This window comes from Cherax quadricarinatus, chromosome 35 (genome assembly GCF_038502225.1).
Source record: "Cherax quadricarinatus isolate ZL_2023a chromosome 35, ASM3850222v1, whole genome shotgun sequence".
Lineage (NCBI taxonomy): Eukaryota > Metazoa > Arthropoda > Malacostraca > Decapoda > Parastacidae > Cherax > Cherax quadricarinatus.
In genome coordinates, this window is record NC_091326.1 from 32,720,319 (window position 1) to 32,740,621 (window position 20,303).

The following is a 20,303-nucleotide window of genomic DNA, read 5'->3' on the forward strand; positions in this document are numbered from 1 at the left end:
GGAGAAAAAGAGAGAGGTTAAGTGAGTGGTGAAGCAATGTAAAGAGAGAGCAAATGAGAGAGTGGGTGAGATGTTATCAACAAATTTTGTTGAAAATAAGAAAAAGTTTTGGAGTGAGATTAAAAAGTTAAGGAAGCCTAGAGAACAAATGGATTTGTCAGTTAAAAATAGGAGAGGAGAGTTATTAAATGGAGAGTTAGAGGTATTGGGAAGATGGAGGGAATATTTTGAGGAATTGTTAAATGCTGATGAAGATAGGGAAGCTGTGATTTCGTGTATAGGGCAAGGAGGAATAACATCTTGTAGGACTGAGGAAGAGCCAGTTGTGAGTGTGGAGGAAGTTCGTGAGGCAGTAGGTAAAATGAAAGGGGGTAAGGCAGCCGGGATTGATGGGATAAAGATAGAAATGTTAAAAACAGGTGGGGATATAGTTTTGGAGTAGTTGGTGCAATTATTTAATAAATGTATGGAAGAGGGTAAGGTACCTAGGGATTGGCAGAGAGCATGCATAGTTCCTTTGTATAAAGGCAAAGGGGACAAAAGAGAGTGCAAAAATTAAAGGGGGATAAGTCTGTTGAGTATACCTGGTAAAGTGTATGGTAGAGTTATTATTGAAAGAATTAAGAGTAAGACGGAGAATAGGATAGCAGATGAACAAGGAGGCTTTAGAAAAGGTAGGGGCTGTGTGGACCAGGTGTTTACAGTGAAACATATAAGTGAACAGTATTTAGATAAGGCTAAAGAGGTCTTTGTGGCATTTATGGATTTGGAAAAGGCGTATGACAGGGTGGATAGGGGGGCAATGTGGCAGATGTTGCAGGTGTATGGTGTAGGAGGTAGGTTACTGAAAGCAGTGAAGAGTTTTTACGAGGATAGTGAGGCTCAAGTTAGAGTATGTAGGAAAGAGGGAAATTATTTCCCAGTAAAAGTAGGCCTTAGACAAGGATGTGTGATGTCACCGTGGTTGTTTAATATATTTATAGATGGGGTTGTAAGAGAAGTAAATGCGAGGGTCTTGGCAAGAGGCGTGGAGTTAAAAGATAAAGAATCACACACAAAGTGGGAGTTGTCACAGTTGCTCTTTGCTGGGAGATTCTGAAGAGGAGTTGCAGAGATTTGTGGATGAATTTGGTAGGGTGTGCAAAAGAAGAAAATTAAAAGTGAATACAGGAAAGAGTAAGGTTATGAGGATAAAAAGATTAGGTGATGAAAGATTGGATATCAGATTGGAAGGAGAGAGTATGGAGGAGGTGAATGTATTCAGATATTTGGGAGTGGACGTGTCAGCGGATGGGTCTATGAAAGATGAGGTGAATCATAGAACTGATGAGGGGAAAAGGGTGAGTGGTGCACTTAGGAGTCTGTGGAGACAAAGAACTTTGTCCTTGGAGGCAAAGAGGGGAATGTATGAGAGTATAGTTTTACCAATGCTCTTATATGGGTGTGAAGCATGGGTGATGAATGTTGCAGTGAGGAGAAGGCTGGAGGCAGTGGAGATGTCATGTCCGAGGGCAATGTGTGGTGTGAATATAATGCAGAGAATTCGTAGTTTGGAAGTTAGGAGGAGGTGCGGGATTACCAAAACTGTTGTCCAGAGGGCTGAGGAAGGGCTGTTGAGGTGGTTCGGACATGTAGAGAGAATGGAGCGAAACAGAATGACTTCAAGAGTGTATCAGTCTGTAGTGGAAGGAAGGCGGGGTAGGGGTTGGCCTAGGAAAGGTTGGAGGGAGGGGGTAAAGGAGGTTTTGTGTGCGAGGGGCTTGGAATTCCAGCAGGCATGCGTGAGCGTGTTTGATAGGAGTGAATGAAGACAAATGGTTTTTAATACTTGACGTGCTGTTGGAGTGTGAGCAAAGTAACATTTATGAAGGGGTTCAGGGAAACCGGCAGGCCGGACTTGAGTCCTGGAGATGGGAAGTACAGTGCCTGCACTCTGAAGGAGGAGTGTTAATGTTGCAGTTTAAAAACTGTAGTGTAAAACAGCCTTCTGGCAAGACAGTGATGGAGTGAATGATGGTGAAAGTTTTTCTTTTTCGGGCCACCCTGCCTTGGTGGGAATCGGCCAGTGTGATTATATATATATATATATATATATATATATATATATATATATATATAATATGTATATATATATAGGGGGTGTTATATCAGCATATTTCAGAAACTGATTCCTGACTGGAATACTCACGTGTGTGGGCTAAAAACATTGCACCTCACTGTCCTTGGATGACCACGTCTTCCACGTGTGGATGACCACGTCTTCCACCTAGGAATACGTACACTGGTACACTATGTTCCACAAGGTTTGTCTTTATTATTCACAATCTCATCACTAAAGAAGCTGATCTCACTTCTCTGTAAGTGTTTAGATGTGTTTTTTACCTGGGGTTTACGTGGAGAGAGTTCCGGGGGTCAACGCTTCCGTGGCCTGGTCTGTGACCAGGCCTCCTGGTGGATCAGAGCCTGATCAACCAGGCTGTTGCTGCTGGCTGCACACAATCCAACATAGGAGCCACAGCCCGGCTGGTCAGCTACCGACTTTAGGTGCTTGTCCATAAAAACACGTGGATCAGTGTTCTTTGTTGGCTATCCCAGCATCAATGTTTCCCCCAGCAGGGTCAAAAGCAATCTAACCCCACAGCCTCCTATGCTGCTGCCAGTGCCCCTAGCACATAAAGGAAAAGCTGACCTAGGCCATTTCCCCTCCTTGCCTAGCTTCCACCAGGAAGCAAAGCAGAATGCTTGATTCTTGCTGTCTAAGCATAGACAACAATGTACACTATCTTTACCATGGTAATAACGTGGGTGCAGGATTTTCCTTAATTGTCTTGCAACAGTGGTCTCTTGCAAAGAGCCGCGTGACCATGTAACTGGTACACGCTGGTTAAACATCTGCTGGTAATTACTTGATGTAGCAGTAAACAAGATGCCCCTTCTGAGAGGGCTGGGCCCCTCAGGGCTAAAAGGGGCTGATACCCCCTTCCTGGAGAAAGTTTCTCCACAGTCCCATTGCTCTTACCAGTGCAATTTGCAAGGTTATGTAACGTAAATAGATGTTTGATGTGGTATTTAGAGTCTCTCTCCACTAGTCAATCTGGCTTTCGTGAGGGCCGTTCTACCATTGACCACTTATTACGCTTAGATACATATGTCCATAATGCCTCTCCCAATAACCATTCAGTCATCGCCATCTTTTTTGGCCTTCAGAAGGCATATGACACTTGGAGGTATAATATCTTGGCCCAGGCCCACTCCTTAGGCCTCCAAGGGAATCTACCATTTCTCCTTAAGAACTTCTTAACTGAAAGACATTTCCATGTTTAGGTTAATAATATGCTTCCCCCGGACTTGGTCCAAGCTGAAGGTGTCCCCCAGGGGTGTGTTCTGAGCACCACACTTTTTCTTCTGGCTATTAATGATCTGGTCTCTATCCTTCCATCCAATATTTGGTCATCACTCTATGTTGATGACTTCACTATAGCTTGTGCAGGCACTGTCACCTCATTGCAGTTTCTCTCCAGCATGCAGTCAACCGTGTTTCCAATTGGGCTACAGCTCGTGGGTTTAAATTTTTCTAGTATTAAAACTCGCAAAATTACTTTCACTAGATGTTCTGTCATCTCTGATCATCCATTGTACCTATGTGGCTTGCATATCCCAGAACATGATATGGTCAGGCTTCTCAGCCTTCTGTCTGACCGTCGGTTATCCTGGAAATCTCACATTGCCTCTCTGAAGGCAACTTGTCATAGCCGGCTGAACCTCCTCAAAACCCTCACTCATCTTTCATGGGGGGGCTGATCTTCGAACTCTCCTTCGATTACATTCAGCTCTAATTTTATCGATGCTCGATTATGGTGACCAGGTTAATTCAGCAGCCTCTCCTGCAACTCTCTCTAGCCTTAATCCCATCCATCACCAGGGATTATGTTTAAGCCTCATTGCTTTTCTCCCTTCACCAGTTGAGAGCTGTGCAGACGCGAATATTCCATCCTTGTCCCGTTACCATGATGCTCACTGCCTTCACTATTATGTTCGCTCTCATGACCTCTGATGTTAGTAGACGATCTTCGTTCGTTGCCCCTGTTTACGCTCTTTTCTCTTCACCTACATTCGCTCTTCTCTTCTCTTCAGTTATTACCTTCTCTGTTCATGTAGAATCTCACTTTTCCCTGCCCCTTGGGAAGTTCCGACGGTTCATGTCTGTTCTTTCCCACTGCCATGCACGAAAGCCCAACTGCCTACTGTGGCTTCTCATTTTCTTTTTCTTGAAAACTTCCAGTCTCATTCTCATGCCACCGTAGTATACACCAATGGTTCCAAGTCTTCTGACGGCGTTGGATTCGCAGCAGTGTTTCCGTACAGCGTCGTGCGAGGGCATTTATTATCCTCAGCTAGCATTTTTATGGCTGAATTGTATGCCATTTTTCGTAGCACTTATCAGTATTGTATCTGTGCCTGTGTCACCATTTGTGGTCGTTTCAGATTCTCTTAGTGCTTTACAGGCTATACGAAAATTTGATAGACCTCACCCCTCAGTTCTTCGTATCCAACTTTGATTACGCTGTATCTTTAGCAATCACAGATACTACTTTTTGTTGTGTCCCTGGTCATGTTGATGTACAGGGCAATAAACAAGCAGACTGCTGTGCGGTCAACAGTACATGACCTCTGTTTCATATAGAGGTGTTCATTCACGGACTATTTTGCTGTAATTTCTACCCACCTTTGCACCCATTGGCAACAACATTGATCTGATTTGCTCCATGATGCTTCTCTTCAAATCGCTTGTGCTCTCTAGGCTGGAATACTGCTGTACACTAACGGCCCCCTTCAAGGCTGGTGACATTGCAGACCTGGAGAGTGTACAAAGAACTTTCATGGCACACATAAGTGCGATAAGTCACCTGAACTACTGGGAACGGTTGAAGGTCCTTGATCTGTATTCCCTCGAACGCAGGTGAGAGAGGTGCATGATAATATACACTTGCAAGGTCCTGGAGGGATTGGCACCAAACCTGCACACACAAATCACTCCCTGTGAAAGCAAAATACTCGGCAGGAGATGCAACATTTCCTAATGAAAAGCAGGGGCACCACGAGTATATTGAAAGACAACACAATAAGTGTCCAGGGCCCCAGACTGTTCAATTGCCTCCCAGCATACATAAGGGGGATTACCAATGGACCCCTGGATGTCTTCAAGAAGGCACTGGACAGACACCTAAAGACAGTACCCGACCAACCGGGCTGTGGTTCGTACGTCGGCTTGCATACAGCCAGCAGTAACAGCCTGGTTGATCCGACCCTGATCTACCATGAGGCCTATCTCAGACCAGGCCACAGGGGCATTGACCCCCGAAACCCTCTCCAGGTAAACTCCAGGTATGTATGTGTTTCTGGCCATCTTGTCATCACATCCCATCTTCACAACAGCCACACTCGTCTTACTCACAGGTATCTTATGGAGAGTCGCCCTGTTCCTCTGTGAGAATTGTCATGTTCCAGTTTGTTAGCTATATTCTGTTGGACTGCCCACTCTTATCAGCGAACCTGCAGAATTTACCTCGAACATCGTTTCCACTCTTATGTCCTTTCTTTACCTTCCCTTCTTGCTGATGAACCCTCCTGTAACCCAGACTCTCTCATTGACTTTTTGACACCAACTGATTTACTATACAAACTCTGATGATACCTCTAGCACTCCCCTCAGTCCTTTCTACCTCAATCTTTTGCTACCCTCTTCCCCTGCACTATCCATTATCCCACTGCACTCCATAACCTACTAATCATCCTTCTCCCTCTTGCTACCCAATACCCCTGCATCCTTCCATCACTGCTGCACTGTTTGACCCTTGTGTTTAGCGCTTATTTTTTGTTATAATAATACTGTGTGGTCAGCAGTACTTGACCTCCGTTTCAAATAAAGGTGTTCCACTCAGACTATTTTGTTGTAATTTGTAACCACTATTGCTACCATTAGCAACAATGTTGGTCTAATATGACACATAAGAAATTACATTCTTTCAAACCAAGTTAGGTTTCTGCCCACCTTCTTGTTATCGATGTCGAGGGGGTGAGAGACTACGCCCTCCCATTATCGCATCAGGCACACTCATCTTACTCATGGGTACCTCATGGAGAGGCACCCTGTGCCACTATGTGGGAATTGTCAGGTTCTAGTCTCGGTTAGCCATATTCTATTGGACTGTCCAGTCTATCAATGAGCACACTTACTGATAGACTGGACTCCACTTCATCTTCCCACCTTGCTGACTGACTCACCCTTGACTCAGATTCCCTCGTTGACTTTTTATAAGCAACTGATTTCCTACACAAACTTTGATAATACATAGTTTAGTACTTCTCACAGACCTTTCCAACACACTGTTGTCCACTCCACCCTTGCTATGCTATGATACTGTACTATCCCCTGCCCTGCTGTTCTGTATGACCTTGTAAGTTTAGCGAGTTTTTATAATAATACCATGGATATTATGGTGGACCTGCCCTGGGCGTCATGGTGGACCTGCCCTGGGCGTCATGGTGGACCTGCCCTGGGCGTCATGGTGGGCCTGCCCTGGACGTCATGGTGGACCTGCCCTGGGCATCATGGTGAACCTGCCCTGGGCATTATGGTGAACCTGCCCTGGGCGTCATGGTGGACCTGCCCTGGGCGTCATGGTGGACCTGCCCTGGGCGTCATGGTGGACCTGCCCTGGGCGTAATGGTGGACCTGCCCTGGGCGTCATGGTGGACCTGCCCTGGGCGTAATGGTGGACCTGCCCTGGGCGTCATGGTGGACCTGCCCTGGGCGTCATGGTGGACCTGCCCTGGGCGTCATGGTGGACCTGCCATGGGCGTTATGGTGGACCTGCCCTGGGCGTCATGGTGGACCTGCCCTGGACGTCATGGTGGACCTGCCCTGGGCGTCATGGTGGACCTGCCCTGGGCGTCATGGTGGACCTGCCCTGGGCGTCATGGTGGGCCTGCCCTGGACGTCATGGTGGACCTGCCCTGGGCGTCATGGTGGACCTGTCCTGGGCGTCATGGTGGACCTGTCCTGGGCGTCATGGTGGACCTGCCCTGGGCGTCATGGTGGACCTGCCCTGGGCGTCATGGTGGACCTGTCCTGGGCATCATGGTGGACCTGCCCTGGACATCATGGTGGACCTGCCCTGGGCATCATGGTAGACCTTCCCTGGGCATCATGGTGGACCTGTCCTGGGCATCATGGTGGACCTGCTCTGGGCGTCATGATGGACCTGTCCTGGGCGTCATGGTGGACCTGCCCTGGGCATCATGGTGGACCTGCCCTGGGCATCATGGTGGACCTGCCCTGGGCATCATGGTGGACCTGCCCTGGGCATCATGGTGGACCTGTCATTATTTACTAAATTCCATTTACGAGAAAATGTCAATAACAAATTTTGAAAAAATTATGATTATTATTAGTTGTGTAAGAACTCAGCAAATTATTATTAGTTGTGTAAGAGCTCAGCAAATTTATCAGTTAATTGATATTTGTTATATTTATACATAAAATGACACCTGGATTGTTGACCTTGTATACCTTTAGTGTATGTATGTGTATGTATGTATGTATGTGTATGTGTATGTATGTATGTATATGTGTGTATGTGTATGTGTATGTATATGTATGTATGTGTATGTGTATGTATGTATATGTATGTATGTATATGTATGTGTATGTATGCATGCATGTGTGTAATGGTTACTATAAAGAAGTTTAACAATATTTTAGATTTTCTAAATTCTCTAAAACTCACTGAGTAACTTAGTGAAATTCAACTCTGTTTTAACGTAAAATATTAATATTATAAGTTAGCAGTGTTTTAGTGTAAAATCTAACATGATATTCATTTCTACAGGATAGCAACACGCCAGAGGAGTGTATAGTGTGTTGTCACAATTATGATGAAGAACTACGACGACCACGTACTCTGCCGTGTGGACATACATTCTGCTCAAAATGTATTAAAAATACAATAAAAAATGGTTGGCTCATCTGCCCCAACTGCCGTGCTGAGCACAGGGCCTCAGCTGCTACTCAGTTCCCAGTCTGCTACATTGTGGAAACCTTGATACAGAAACTCAGAGATACCCATCTCACATCAGTGGGTGCAATGTCAGCAAGTCCTGACAACACAAATGGCATCAGTAAGAAGTTACAGGAACAAAGTAGAAGTATCAGTAACCTTATAAGTGAGTGTGAAGATGTACTCTCCCAGTTGGTAGAGTACCAGAGGCAGGTGTGGGAGTGGAAGACCCAGCACCACCAACTGCAGAACAGACTCCGTGATCTGCTGGAAGAGATTATGTCAGCAATAGAGCTTCTGGAGGAGGAGGAGGATAATGTGGTAAATATAACAACAGAAGGAGAGGCAGGAAAGCAGCAGCTGCAGACCGTTCTGGAGTCCCTTGACACTGCACAGGAGGCTGTCACAACCATTAATCACAGTAAAGATTGGATCCGGAAGTGTCAGAAACTCTTCCCAAGAGTCAGCACTGTCTACACTTCAGTGAAGGTACATTACCTTTATAACTTGTTCAGTTATCAAAACTTTGTGGCCCATTATGTACCTCTGAAATCATTTGACTACCGCCCACATGATAGGTATAGGTTGCATAATAAAGATAGTAGACCTGAACACTGCTGGAGGCCACTACTCTCACTAAGCTTTGTTTCATAAATATAGTAGGACCCCTGTATCCGCGGGGCGGTTATTCTGTTTCATTTATCCGCTGTTCACCGAAACCTAAAAATAACTCCTAATTTTGTTTAATAATGACCTCAAAGTGCAAAAGTAGTGATGGTGGAAGTTCTAAAAAGGATAAGAGAAGCCAAGAAGCGCTTCCCACCACTAAAAAATGATAATTCTGCGCTTATTGTGCATAATTGTGAAGGTGTAAGGAATATGCTAGGAAGCGTTGAAGGTGTAGAGGATACACTAGGAAAGGTTGAAGGAAGATGTAGGGGATATGCGGAAAGGTTGACGAAAGGGATATGCTAGGAAAGGTTGACCTCTTCAAGGGGGGCTCCTTGGCGTGGTGAAGAGGCTCTTGGTCTGAGGAATTAGACCTGTCGGTCTCCTTCCTCAGACCGAACCTAATTACCCCCCAATCCCCCGTTCCTTATCCCATCCTCCCCTTTCTCCTTTCCTCCTCCTCCTCCCCACACCTCCCTTTTGCCATTCCTTTTTTTTTTTTTTTTTTCCCCCACAGGCACGCTAGTTCCTAGGTAGGGGAAAGGGTACCGGGGTCCATCCCATCCCATTCCGTTGAGGTTCTTGGCGGTGGCGTAGTTTGCCGTGGAATCTGGATTGCCTAGGGATGTCCCGATCCCTCTCGGGTATCCCGGAGGGTGGCTTTGGGTGTCTCTCGGGCGACGGGTGTATCTCTGGAAGCCACCTTTCCGATTCCGGGGGTGGTGACCGAAGGAGGTATGCTTTGTGGTGGATTTCCGGCAGCCCTCTCTTTTGTCCACCGAGGTAGCTCGGCAGATGTGAGGTTGCTATCCCGGATTGCTGGTTTACTGGCATGATGGGTAGGGTATGGCACGGGTTCCATGCTGCATCTGCGCTCCTTGCGGTGCTGAGGTCCTCTTGGGCGCAGAGGGAGATTTCTGGCCCTTTCATTCCTCCTAGGAACTATCCCTCCCCGGTCCCCCCTTTTTTTATTCTTTTTTTTTCTTTTTTTCTTTTCTTTCTTTTTTTTCTTAAAAACAAAAAGAAAGAAGTAACCTAACCATGGCAGCCCTAGTCCATGAACCTGCTACCCCCGGGCCCCTTCTTGATACCGCACCCCGTTCCGACCCCGCCTCGTCTTTGGACCACTCTTCGGACACTCCTCATGCCTCTGTACCTCTCGTCGGTGCTGTTTCCTCACCCGCTTCAGGTTCTGAGGCCTCGACTGACTCCTTCGATATATCTGACCTTCGCTCTCCTCTGACTATGCTTCCGGTCTCTCCCTCTATGGTGCGGCAATTTTCGAATCGCCGACCCGTTCCACGTCGGACCAACTCTGGTCCCACGCCTAAATACCAACGACAATTACCTGCTGATGATACTTCTCCACCTTCTCGTTCTTCTCAGAAAAGATCGACACGTCCTTCACTACCTTTCCACGCTCAGTTTCGGACTGCACAATGGACTAAATTCTTCACTTTACGACCGACTTCCTCTACTGCCTATCTTTCTGACCACAGTATTGGCAAGGCACTCCTACGCCATGTTGGTAAAGATATTTCTTTTCATGCTCTTAAGAGTGGTATGCGCATCATCACCGTACAGAATGCTACCCAGGCTCATGAGCTTTCTCGTGTTTCCCATATCGATACTGTTCCTGTCACTATTGAAAAACATCATTCCCTCAATTCTTGTAGTGGTACCGTCATTCTGCCCCATACCATAGTTCAACAAAATTTCCAGACATGTGGCACTGACATTCTTGAACAGCTTGAACTCCAAGATCTCCCAATCCTCAAGGTAGACACTTACGTTCTTCCTGACCGCGGGCGGGTACGATACCCTAGCAACGTGGCTCGTTTAACTTTTGACAGCCGTGAACTCCCATCCTCAGTTTATGTAGCAGGACATCGGTTACAAGTTCGAAAGGTGATCCCTACACCGCAACAGTGTAGAAATTGCTGGCGATTTGGCCATCCAGCGAAATATTGCAGATCTATCGCCGAATGCCCAGTCTGTGGTGCCGATGACCATTCTAATACGTCTTGCAATCGACCTCCCTCTTGCCTTAATTGTCATGAGGCTCACCCTTCGTACTCTCGCCGTTGTCAAGTCTACTTAAACGAGCGGGAAATCCGTTACCTCAAAGAGGCAGAAGGTCTCCCTTATGCCATGGCAGTTTCTCATCTCCGCCTCCAAGGGAGACTACCTCGTGTTTCTTATTCCCGTGTTTCAAAACGTCCCCCACTTCTGGTATCCCATCTTCTGCACCCACCTCTGTGGTTACCTCTCCCATAGTCACTCCTGTACCTAATTCTTTTGCTGTCCTCGGCTCAGACGTCCCTACTTCAATGCCTCAGTCTGATCTCGCTTCTTCGTGTTCTCTCTCACAAGCCTCAGTAGCGACGAGATCTCGTATGACACCTCCCAATCGTCCCTCTACTTCTCAAAAGTCAAAAATAGGTCCGTTAACACCTCCTACCCATCTTCCACCTCCTCATTTTACCTTCCCTGTCTCTGTACCTGGTTCTCCCCCTCTCACTGGCTCTGTTACAACTGTAGAGGTTCGCCCTCCTCCTCGTACTGTACCTTCCTCCCCTGTTCCCTCCCAAGTTTCTTCCTCTTCTGCCACCTCCCAGGTTTCTGCCTCTTCTGTCCCCTTCCATGCTTCTCCAGTTCTCTCCACCCTTTCGCCATCCCCCCTACCTTAGTACAGTCCAATACAGTTCCAATCTTTACTCATCCTTCCCCTACCATTTCCAATATTGTCTCCCATTCGACGTCTCTGAATTCCGAAACACTTGAAGCAATCTCTGAATATATTGCAGAGACCAAACCATCAATGGACACTGATCCATCCTCCGCTCCTTCTCTCTCCTCTGCTCCATCTGCACAACTCCTTTCTTCACAGCGCACCATTCCTTCACTGCTTGAACGTTTTCCACTGCCTCCGCATGTGGACTTTTCTAACCCCTCTAGTCCGTAGGAACCCTTACCTGCGGATTTCAGGTATCTTTATCATTGCCAATCATGGCCTATTTACAGTGGAATATACGTGGCCTTGGGTAATCGGGGTGAGCTTCAGATGTTACTCTCCCAGTTTTCCCCTGTTGGTGTTTGCTTACAGGAACCAAAATTACACTCTGCTGTTATCTCTCCCATCTCAGGCTATAATTTATTGTATTCTTCAGATCCTTTTCCTGATGGGACCTTTAATGAAAGTACCCTTCTTCTATGCACTGATATTCCGTACCATCAGCTATTTGTTCATACTTCGCTGCATTACACAGCAGCCCGTATCCACTTACATAGGTGGTATACGCTCTGTTCTTTATATCTCTCTCCTTCTCGGGCATTATCTATTCTGGATATTGCCTTTCTTGTTTCGTCATTACCGCCACCGATTCTGTTACTTGGTGATTTTAATGCCCACCATTTCCTCTGGGGGGAGGGTCTCACTGTGATTCCCGTGGCATTCAGTTGGAGGCTTTTCTTGCCACCCACCCCCTCCATGTTTTAAATACAGGTACTCACACCCATTTTGATCCTCGGACTCACACTCTCTCTTGCATCGATCTCTCAGTCTGCTCTTCCTCCACCGCATTAAACTTCACTTGGTCTGTTCTCCTGGACTTACATGACAGTGATCATTTCCCAATCATTCTTACTTCCCCTTCATATTCACCACCTCTTCGCATCCCACGCTGGCAATTTGATCAGGCATATTGGAACCTCTACTCACACCTAACTGTTTTTAGAGAGGTTCCTTCTTCGTCCTCCATCGATGAGCTTTTACACCTCTTCTCGTCCTCCGTTTTAACCACAGCTTCTCATTCTATACCCCAAACTTCGGGCAGGCATTCTCAGAAATGCGTGCCTTGGTGGTCTCCTGCTTGTGCTCGTGCAGTACGTTTGAAACGCGCTGCATGGGGCAGGTACCGGTACAATAGAACCACAGAGAGACTTCTTGATTTTAAGCAGAAGCGTGCAATCACTCGCCGTGTCATCCGTGACGCTAAACGCACTTGCTGGCGAGATTGTCTCCACCATCACCTCTGCTTCCTCTGAGTGCAGTCTGGAAAAAGTACGAAAACTGAGTGGTAAATATTCTCCTGACCCGGCTCCTGTTCTGCGGGTTGCCGGTGTTGATATAGCAAACCCACTAGATGTTGCCAATGAAATTGGCAATCATCTGGTCCGTATCTCTCAGGGACTCCATCTATGCCCATCATTTCTTTCCTCAAAGTCTGCCAGAGAGTTAGCACCCTTGGACTTTTCTTCTCTCAGAGAAGAACAGTATAATGTGCCTTTTACACTTCAAGAACTGGAGGCAACACTCTCAGCTTGCCGATCATCGGCAGCTGGGCCCGACGACATTCATATTCGTATGCTACAACATTTACATCAGTCAGCCCTTGCAGTCTTATTACGCCTTTACAATCTTATTTGGTCACAAGGAGTTCTTCCACAGCTGTGGAAATCCGCCATTGCTCTCCCTTTCCGCAAACCAGGCACTACGGGACATGAAACCTCCCACTATCGTCCCATTGCTCTTACCAGTGCAGTTTGCAAAGTGATGGAACGCCTAGTAAATAGACGTTTAGTGTGGTATTTAGAGACACACAACAGTTTCTCCACTCGTCAATATGGCTTTCGTAAGGGACGTTCTACCATAGACCCCTTTCTACGCTTGGATACGTATGTTCGTAATGCCTTTGCGAATAACCACTCAGTTATTGCCATATTTTTTGACCTTGAGAAGACATATGACACAACTTGGAGGTATAATATTTTAGCCCAAGCCCACTCCTTAGGCCTTCGAGGCAATTTACCATCCTTCCTTAAGAACTTTTTAACTGACAGGCATTTCCGTGTTCGGGTTAATAATGTGCTCTCCCCGGACTTTATCCAAGCTGAAGGTGTCCCCCAGGGATGTGTTTTGAGCACAACTCTTTTTCTCCTTGCTATTAATGATTTGGCTTCTGGTCTTCCATCAAATATTTGGTCATCACTCTATGTTGATGACTTCGCTATTGCCTGTGCAGACGCTGACTGTCACCTCATTACAGTTTCTCTCCAGCATGCAGTCGACCGTGTTTCCAATTGGGCCACCACACGTGTTTAAATTTTCCAGCACTAAAACCCACCAAATTAGTTTCACTAGACGCTCTGTCATCTCCGATCATCCTTTGTACCTCTATGGCTCCAGTATCCCTGAACGTGATACAGTCAAGTTTCTGGGCCTCCTCTTTGATCGTAGGTTATCCTGGAAACCTCACATTACCTCTCTGAAGGCAACCTGTCACAGCCGGCTGAACCTTCTTAAAACCCTTGCTCATCTTTCATGGGGAGCTGATCGTCGAACCCTCCTTCGCCTACATTCCACCCTTATTTTATCGAAACTTGATTATGGTGACCAGATCTATTCAGCGGCATCTGCTACTCTCTCTATCCTTAACCCCATTCATCACCAAGGATTACGTTTATGCCTTGGTGCTTTTCGCTCTTCCCCTGTCGAGAGCCTCTATGCAGAAGCGAACGTTCCATCCTTATCCGATCGCCGTGATGCCCATTGCCATCGCTACTATGTATGCTCTCATGATCTCTGCAATCCTTCCATTTATAGAATGGTCACTGATATTAGTAGACATTCTTTATTTGTTCGCCGCCCCTGTTTAATCCGTCCCTTCTCTCTTCGCCTTCATTCGCTCTTGTCTTCTCTTCAATTACCACCTTTCTATGTTCATGTAGCATCTCACTTTTCCCTACCCCCCTGGGAAGTTCCAGCTGTTCGAGTCTGTTCTTTCTCTCTCCCTTGCTCGAAAGCCCAACTGTCTACGGTCGCTTCCCGCTCTCTTTTTCTTGACCACTTTCACTCTCATTCTCATGCCATTGCTGTGTACACAGATGGCTCTAAGTCTTCTGACGCCGTAGAATTCGCAGCAGTGTTTCCGGACAGCGTCGTACAAGGGCATTTACTATCTTCGGCTAGTATTTTTTCTGCTGAATTGTATGCCATCCTTACAGCACTTATCCGTATTGCATCTATGCCTTTGTCATCATTTGTGGTTGTCTCAGACTCCATTAGTGCTTTACAGGCTATACAGAAATTTGATACACCTCACCCCTTAGTCCTCCGTATCCAACTTTGGCTACGCCGCATCTTTACCAAGCATAAAGATATTGTTTTTTGTTGGGTCCCTGGTCATGTTGACGTACAGGGCAATGAACAGGCAGACACTGCTGCGCGGTCAGCAGTACATGACCTACCAGTTTCATATAGAGTTATTCCATTTACGGACTATTTTGCTGCAATATCTTCCCACCTTCACACCCGTTGGCAACACCATTGGTCTACTATGCTCGGCAACAAACTTCAATGCTGCATAGCCCTTGTGGCTTAGCGCTTCTTTTTGATTATAATAATAACAAACTTCAATCTATTAAACCAAGTATAGGTTACTGGCCGTCTTCTTATCACCAGTGTCGAGGTTGGGAGACTACTCTCTCCCATCTTCGCATTGGCTATACTCATCTTACTCATGGATATCTCATGGAGAGGCGCCCTGCTCCTCTCTGTGAGAATTGCCAAGCTCCATTATCAGTCAGCCACATTCTGTTGGACTGCCCACTTTATCAACGAGCACGCAGAATTTACCTCCGTCGTCGTCTTCGCTCCGCTGTTCTCTCTTTACCTTCCCTTCTCGCTGATGGACCCACCTTTCATCCGGACTCTCTCATTGACTTTTTGACAACAACTGACTTACTTCACAAATTCTGATACCTTCAGCCCTTTCTACTTCAATCTCTTGCTACCCTCTGCCCCCGTACTATCCCCTGCCCTGCTGTTTTCTGTAACCTACTGATCATCCCTCCTCCCTTCTGCTATCCAATACCCTCGCTTCCTTCCCTACCCTGCAGAGCTGTATAGCCCTTGTGGCTTAGCGCTTCTTCTTGATTATAATAATAATAGGAAAGGTTGACGAAAGGGATATGCTAAGAAAGGTTACAGGGAGGTGTAGGGGATATGCTAGGAAAGATTGAATGAAGGTGTGAATGATATTTGAAGATACAAGACTTGAGGAATTAATAGGTGCGTTTGTGTTAGTTGCGAGTGCCAGTAATATTTGTTGTTGATAACAGGTGCAGAAGACCAGGTTGGCTCTGGACATATCCAGAGAGCCAGGTGCCACAGCTCTTCCTGTCCTTATGGAAACCGCAGGTTCAACCATCATGGAAAGGGTTCACAGAATAACTAGTGAAATCACGATAGAAGAAATTACTACTGCCGCAGGTGCTACAGCTGCCGCAGGTGCTACAGCTGCCGCAGGTGCTACAGCTGCCGCAGGTGCTACAGCTGCCTCAGGTGCTACAGCTGCCTCAGGTGCTACAGCTGCTTCAGGTGCTACAGCTGCCACAGGTGCTACAGCTGCCGCAGGTGCTACAGCTGCCACAGGTGCTACAGCTGCCGCAGGTGCTACAGCTGCCGCAGGTGCTACAGCTGCCGCAGGTGCTACAGCTGCCGCAGGTGCTACAGCTGCCACAGGTGCTACAGCTGCCGCAGGTGCTACAGCTGCCGCAGGTGCTACAGCTGCCGCAGGTGCCTCTATCCACCTGGTAGACAGAACCACCAACACCTTAGAGATAGCTAAGAGAATTACTGTAAGTTGAAAGTTCTTCTGAGTTTTATTAACGTAATACAGAACTAATGATAATAACGTCATAACGATAATATTCCTTATTAAAAACTATGTAATCTTTTATACCTTAAATTGGGTAAAACTGCTCCCTATGCTTTTTATATGAAACGGATCACTGTTGTGTCAGGGCCCTTGAAAGTAATTTTATATGTAACGGATCACTGTTGTGTCAGGGCCCTTGAAAGTAATTTTATGTGTAACGGATCACTGTTGTGTCAGGGCCCTTGAAAGTAATTTTATATGTAACGGATCACAAAATAACAAAAAGGCACAATACCGTGACTGGAACGATACATAAATAACCCGCACATAAAAGAGAGAAGCTTACGACGACGTTTCGGTCCGACTTGGACCGACTTGTGACTTTGTCAATGGTCCAAATCGGACCGAAACGTAGTCGTAAGCTTCTCTCTTTTATGTGTGTAACGGATCACTGTTGTGTCAGGGCCCTTGAAAGTAATTTGAACCTTACCTTCTGTTATCGCAAATTAAAATAAAAAGTATAGGTCAAAAAGTGTAATATTTGCTGCCTACATGAAGGCCTGGTCTCAGACCGAGCAACGGGGGCGTTGACCCCCAAAACCATCTCCAGGTATACATTAATATTTACCTCCCGTTTGGCCTTGATGATCACTTGAAGTCTTATGAGTTTTCATTCACACTCCAGAAAACTGCTTGACGTATATGTAATGTATATCACCGGAAAGTGCACCTACATGTAACACTAAGACGAGCTGTAACACAAGGGTTTGCAGCTGTATTTAATGTCTTGTAGTTTTGTGCCAAGTGGGTAAATATGGGTTGGTTAAAGAATAAGAGAACCAGAAAGTTACCATAAAGGCAATATCACTATACTGGATGAGTGAAGACCAGGGGAAGGCGATACTTGCTGCCACTTGTGGCCTCCCACCGAATTTTATTTTCGCTACAAAACCTCATATTGGACGGTAAAGGAGGACATCTAGACACGGATAGCAATCTATGCAGAGACCTACATAGAAATGTACGTATGAATGCATCACAGGTCAAAGAAAATGCATCCTAAATTCTTCGATTCGGTGCGTGCGTCCATCACCACCTGCAAAACAAGCGCCACCTGCCAAGTTGTCAGTCCGCAAGGAAACGCCTACTCACGCCTCGCATGAAAGTGGAGCGCTTGTAACTTGCTACAAAATACACTCACTGGACTACTGACCATGACTTTCACATGACTTTCACATGACTTTCACATGACTGGGAAACTTTTGGTTAGATACACATGTTTTAATGTATTTAAGTTTATCAAAGCCGAGTGAGGTGCCCTTCCTCCATCAGTAAGGTGCCCTTCCTCCATCAGTAAGGTGCCCTTCCTCCATCAGTAAGGTGCCCTTCCTCCATCAGTAAGGTGCCCTTCCTCCATCAGTAAGGTGCCCTTCCTCCATCAGTAAGGTGCCCTTCCTCCATCAGAAAGGTGCCCCTCCTCCATCAGTAAGGTGCCCTTCCTCCATCAGTAAGGTGCCCTTCCATCAGTAAGGTGCCCTTCCTCCATCAGTAAGGTGCCCTTCCTCCATCAGTAAGGTGCCCTTCTTCCATCAGTAAGGTGCCCTTCCTCCATCAGTAAGGTGCCCTTCCTCCATCAGTAAGGTGCCCTTCTTCCATCAGTAAGGTGCCCTTCCTCCATCAGTAAGGTGCCCTTCCTCCATCAGTAAGGTGCCCTTCCTCCATCAGTAAGGTGCCCTTCCATCAGTAAGGTGCCCTTCCTCCATCAGTAAGGTGCCCTTCTTCCATCAGTAAGGTGCCCTTCTTCCATCAGTAAGGTGCCCTTCTTCCATCAGTAAGGTGCCCTTCTTCCATCAGTAAGGTGCCCTTCTTCCATCAGTAAGGTGCCCTTCTTCCATCAGTAAGGTGCCCTTCTTCCATCAGTAAGGTGCCCTTCCTCCATCAGCAAGGTGCCCTTCCTCCAACAGTAAGGTACCCTTCCTCCATCAGTAAGGTGCCCTTCCTCCATCAGTAAGGTGCCCTTCCTCCATCAGTAAGGTGCCCTTCCTCCATCAGTAAGGTGCCCTTCCATCAGTAAGGTGCCCTTCCTCCATCAGTAAGGTGCCCTTCCTCCATCAGTAAGGTGCCCTTCCTCCATTAGTAAGGTGCCCTTCCTCCATCAGTAAGGTGCCCTTCCTCCATCAGTAAGGTGCCCTTCCTCCATCAGTAAGGTGCCCTTCTTCCATCAGTAAGGTGCCCTTCCTCCATCAGTAAGGTACCCTTCTTCCATAAGTAAGGTGCCCTTCCTTCATCAGTAAGGTGCCCTTCCTCCATCAGTAAGGTGCCCTTCTTCCATCAGTAAGGTGCCCTTCCTCCATCAGTAAGGTACCCTTCTTCCATCAGTAAGGTGCCCTTCCTCCTTCAGTAAGGTGCCCTTCATCCATCAGTAAGGTGCCCTTCCTCCATCAGTAAAGTGCCCTTCCTCCATCAGTAAGATGCCCTTCCTCCAGTAAGGTACCCTTCCTCCATCAGTAAGGTGCCCTTCATCAGTAAGGTGCCCTTCTTCCATCAGTAAGGTGTCCTTCCTCCATCAGTAAGGTGCCCTTCCTCCATCAGCAAGGTGCCCTTCCTCCATCAGTAAGGTGCCCTTCTTCCATCAGTAAGGTGTCCTTCCTCCATCAGTAAGGTGCCGTTCCTCCATCAGTAAGGTGCCGTTCCTCCATCAGTAAGGTGCCGTTTCTCCATCAGTAAGGTGCCGTTCCTCTACCAGTAAGGTGCCCTTCCTCCATCAGTAAGGTGCCCTTCCTCCAGTAAGGTACCCTTCCTCCATCAGTAAGGTGCCCTTCCTCCATCAGTAAGGTGCCCTTCCTCCATCAGTAAGGTGCCCTTCCTCCATCAGTAAGGTGCACTTCCTCCATCAGTAAGGTGCCCTTCCTCCAGTAAGGTGCCCTTCCTCCATCAGTAAGGTGCCCTTCCTCCATCAGTTAGGTGCCCTTCCTCCATCAGTAAGGTGCCCTTCTTCCAACAGTAAGGTGCCCTTCTTCCAACAGTAAGGTGCCCTTCCTCCATCAGTAAGGTGCCCTTCATCCATCAGCAATGTGCCCTTCTTACATCAGTAATGTGCCCTTCCTCCATCAGTAATGTACCCTTCCTCCATCAGTAAGGTCCCCTTCTTCCATCAGTAAGGTGCCCTTCTTCCATCAGTAATGTGCCCTTCTTCCATCAGTAAGGTGCCCTTCTTCCATCAGTAAGGTGCCCATATTCCTTCAGTTAGGTGCCCTTCCTCCATCAGTAAGGTGCCCTTCCTCCATCAGTAAGGTGCTCTTCTTCCATCAGTAAGGTGCCCTTCCTCCATCAGTAAGGTGCCCTTCCTCCAGTAAGGTGCCCTTCCTCCATCAGTAAGGTGCCCTTCCTCCATCAGTAAGGCGCCCTTCTTCCATCAGTAAGGTGTCCTTCTTGCATCAGTAAGGTGCCCTTCTTTCATCAGTAAGGTGCCCTTCCTCCATCAGTAAGGTGCCCTTCATCCATCAGTAAGGTGCCCTTCCTCCATAAGTAATGTGCCCTTCTTCCATCAGTAAGGTGCCCTTCCTCCATCAGTTAGGTGCCCTTCCTCCATCAGTAAGGTGCCCTTCCTCCAGTAGGGTGCCCTTCTTCCATCAGTAAGGTGCCCTTCTTCCATCAGTAAGGTGCCCTTCTTCCATCAGTAAGGTGCCCTTCTTCCATCAGTAAGATGCCCTTCTTCCATCAGTAAGGTGCCCTTCCTCCATCAGCAAGGTGCCCTTCCTCCAACAGTAAGGTACCCTTCCTCCATCAGTAAGGTGCCCTTCCTCCATGAGTAAGGTGCCCTTCCTCCAGTAAGGTGCCCTTCCTCCATGAGTAAGGTGCCCTTCCTCCATCAGTAAGGTGCCCTTTATCCATCAGTAAGGTGCCCTTCTTC

The 20,303-nt window shown here is 47.1% G+C and overlaps 1 protein-coding gene across 2 annotated transcripts in view; it reads left to right on the top strand.

Annotated features, from left to right (window-relative positions):
* LOC128695213 (uncharacterized) overlaps positions 1-20,303 on the top strand; it is a 91,535-nt gene that overhangs the window by 43,744 nt on the left and 27,488 nt on the right. For both annotated transcript variants that reach the window (XM_053785731.2, XM_070091493.1), the window contains 2 exons: positions 7,893-8,549; positions 15,852-16,370. In XM_053785731.2, coding sequence (XP_053641706.2) covers positions 7,893-8,549; positions 15,852-16,370 — 1,176 coding nt within the window. The remainder of the gene's footprint in view (positions 1-7,892; positions 8,550-15,851; positions 16,371-20,303) is intronic.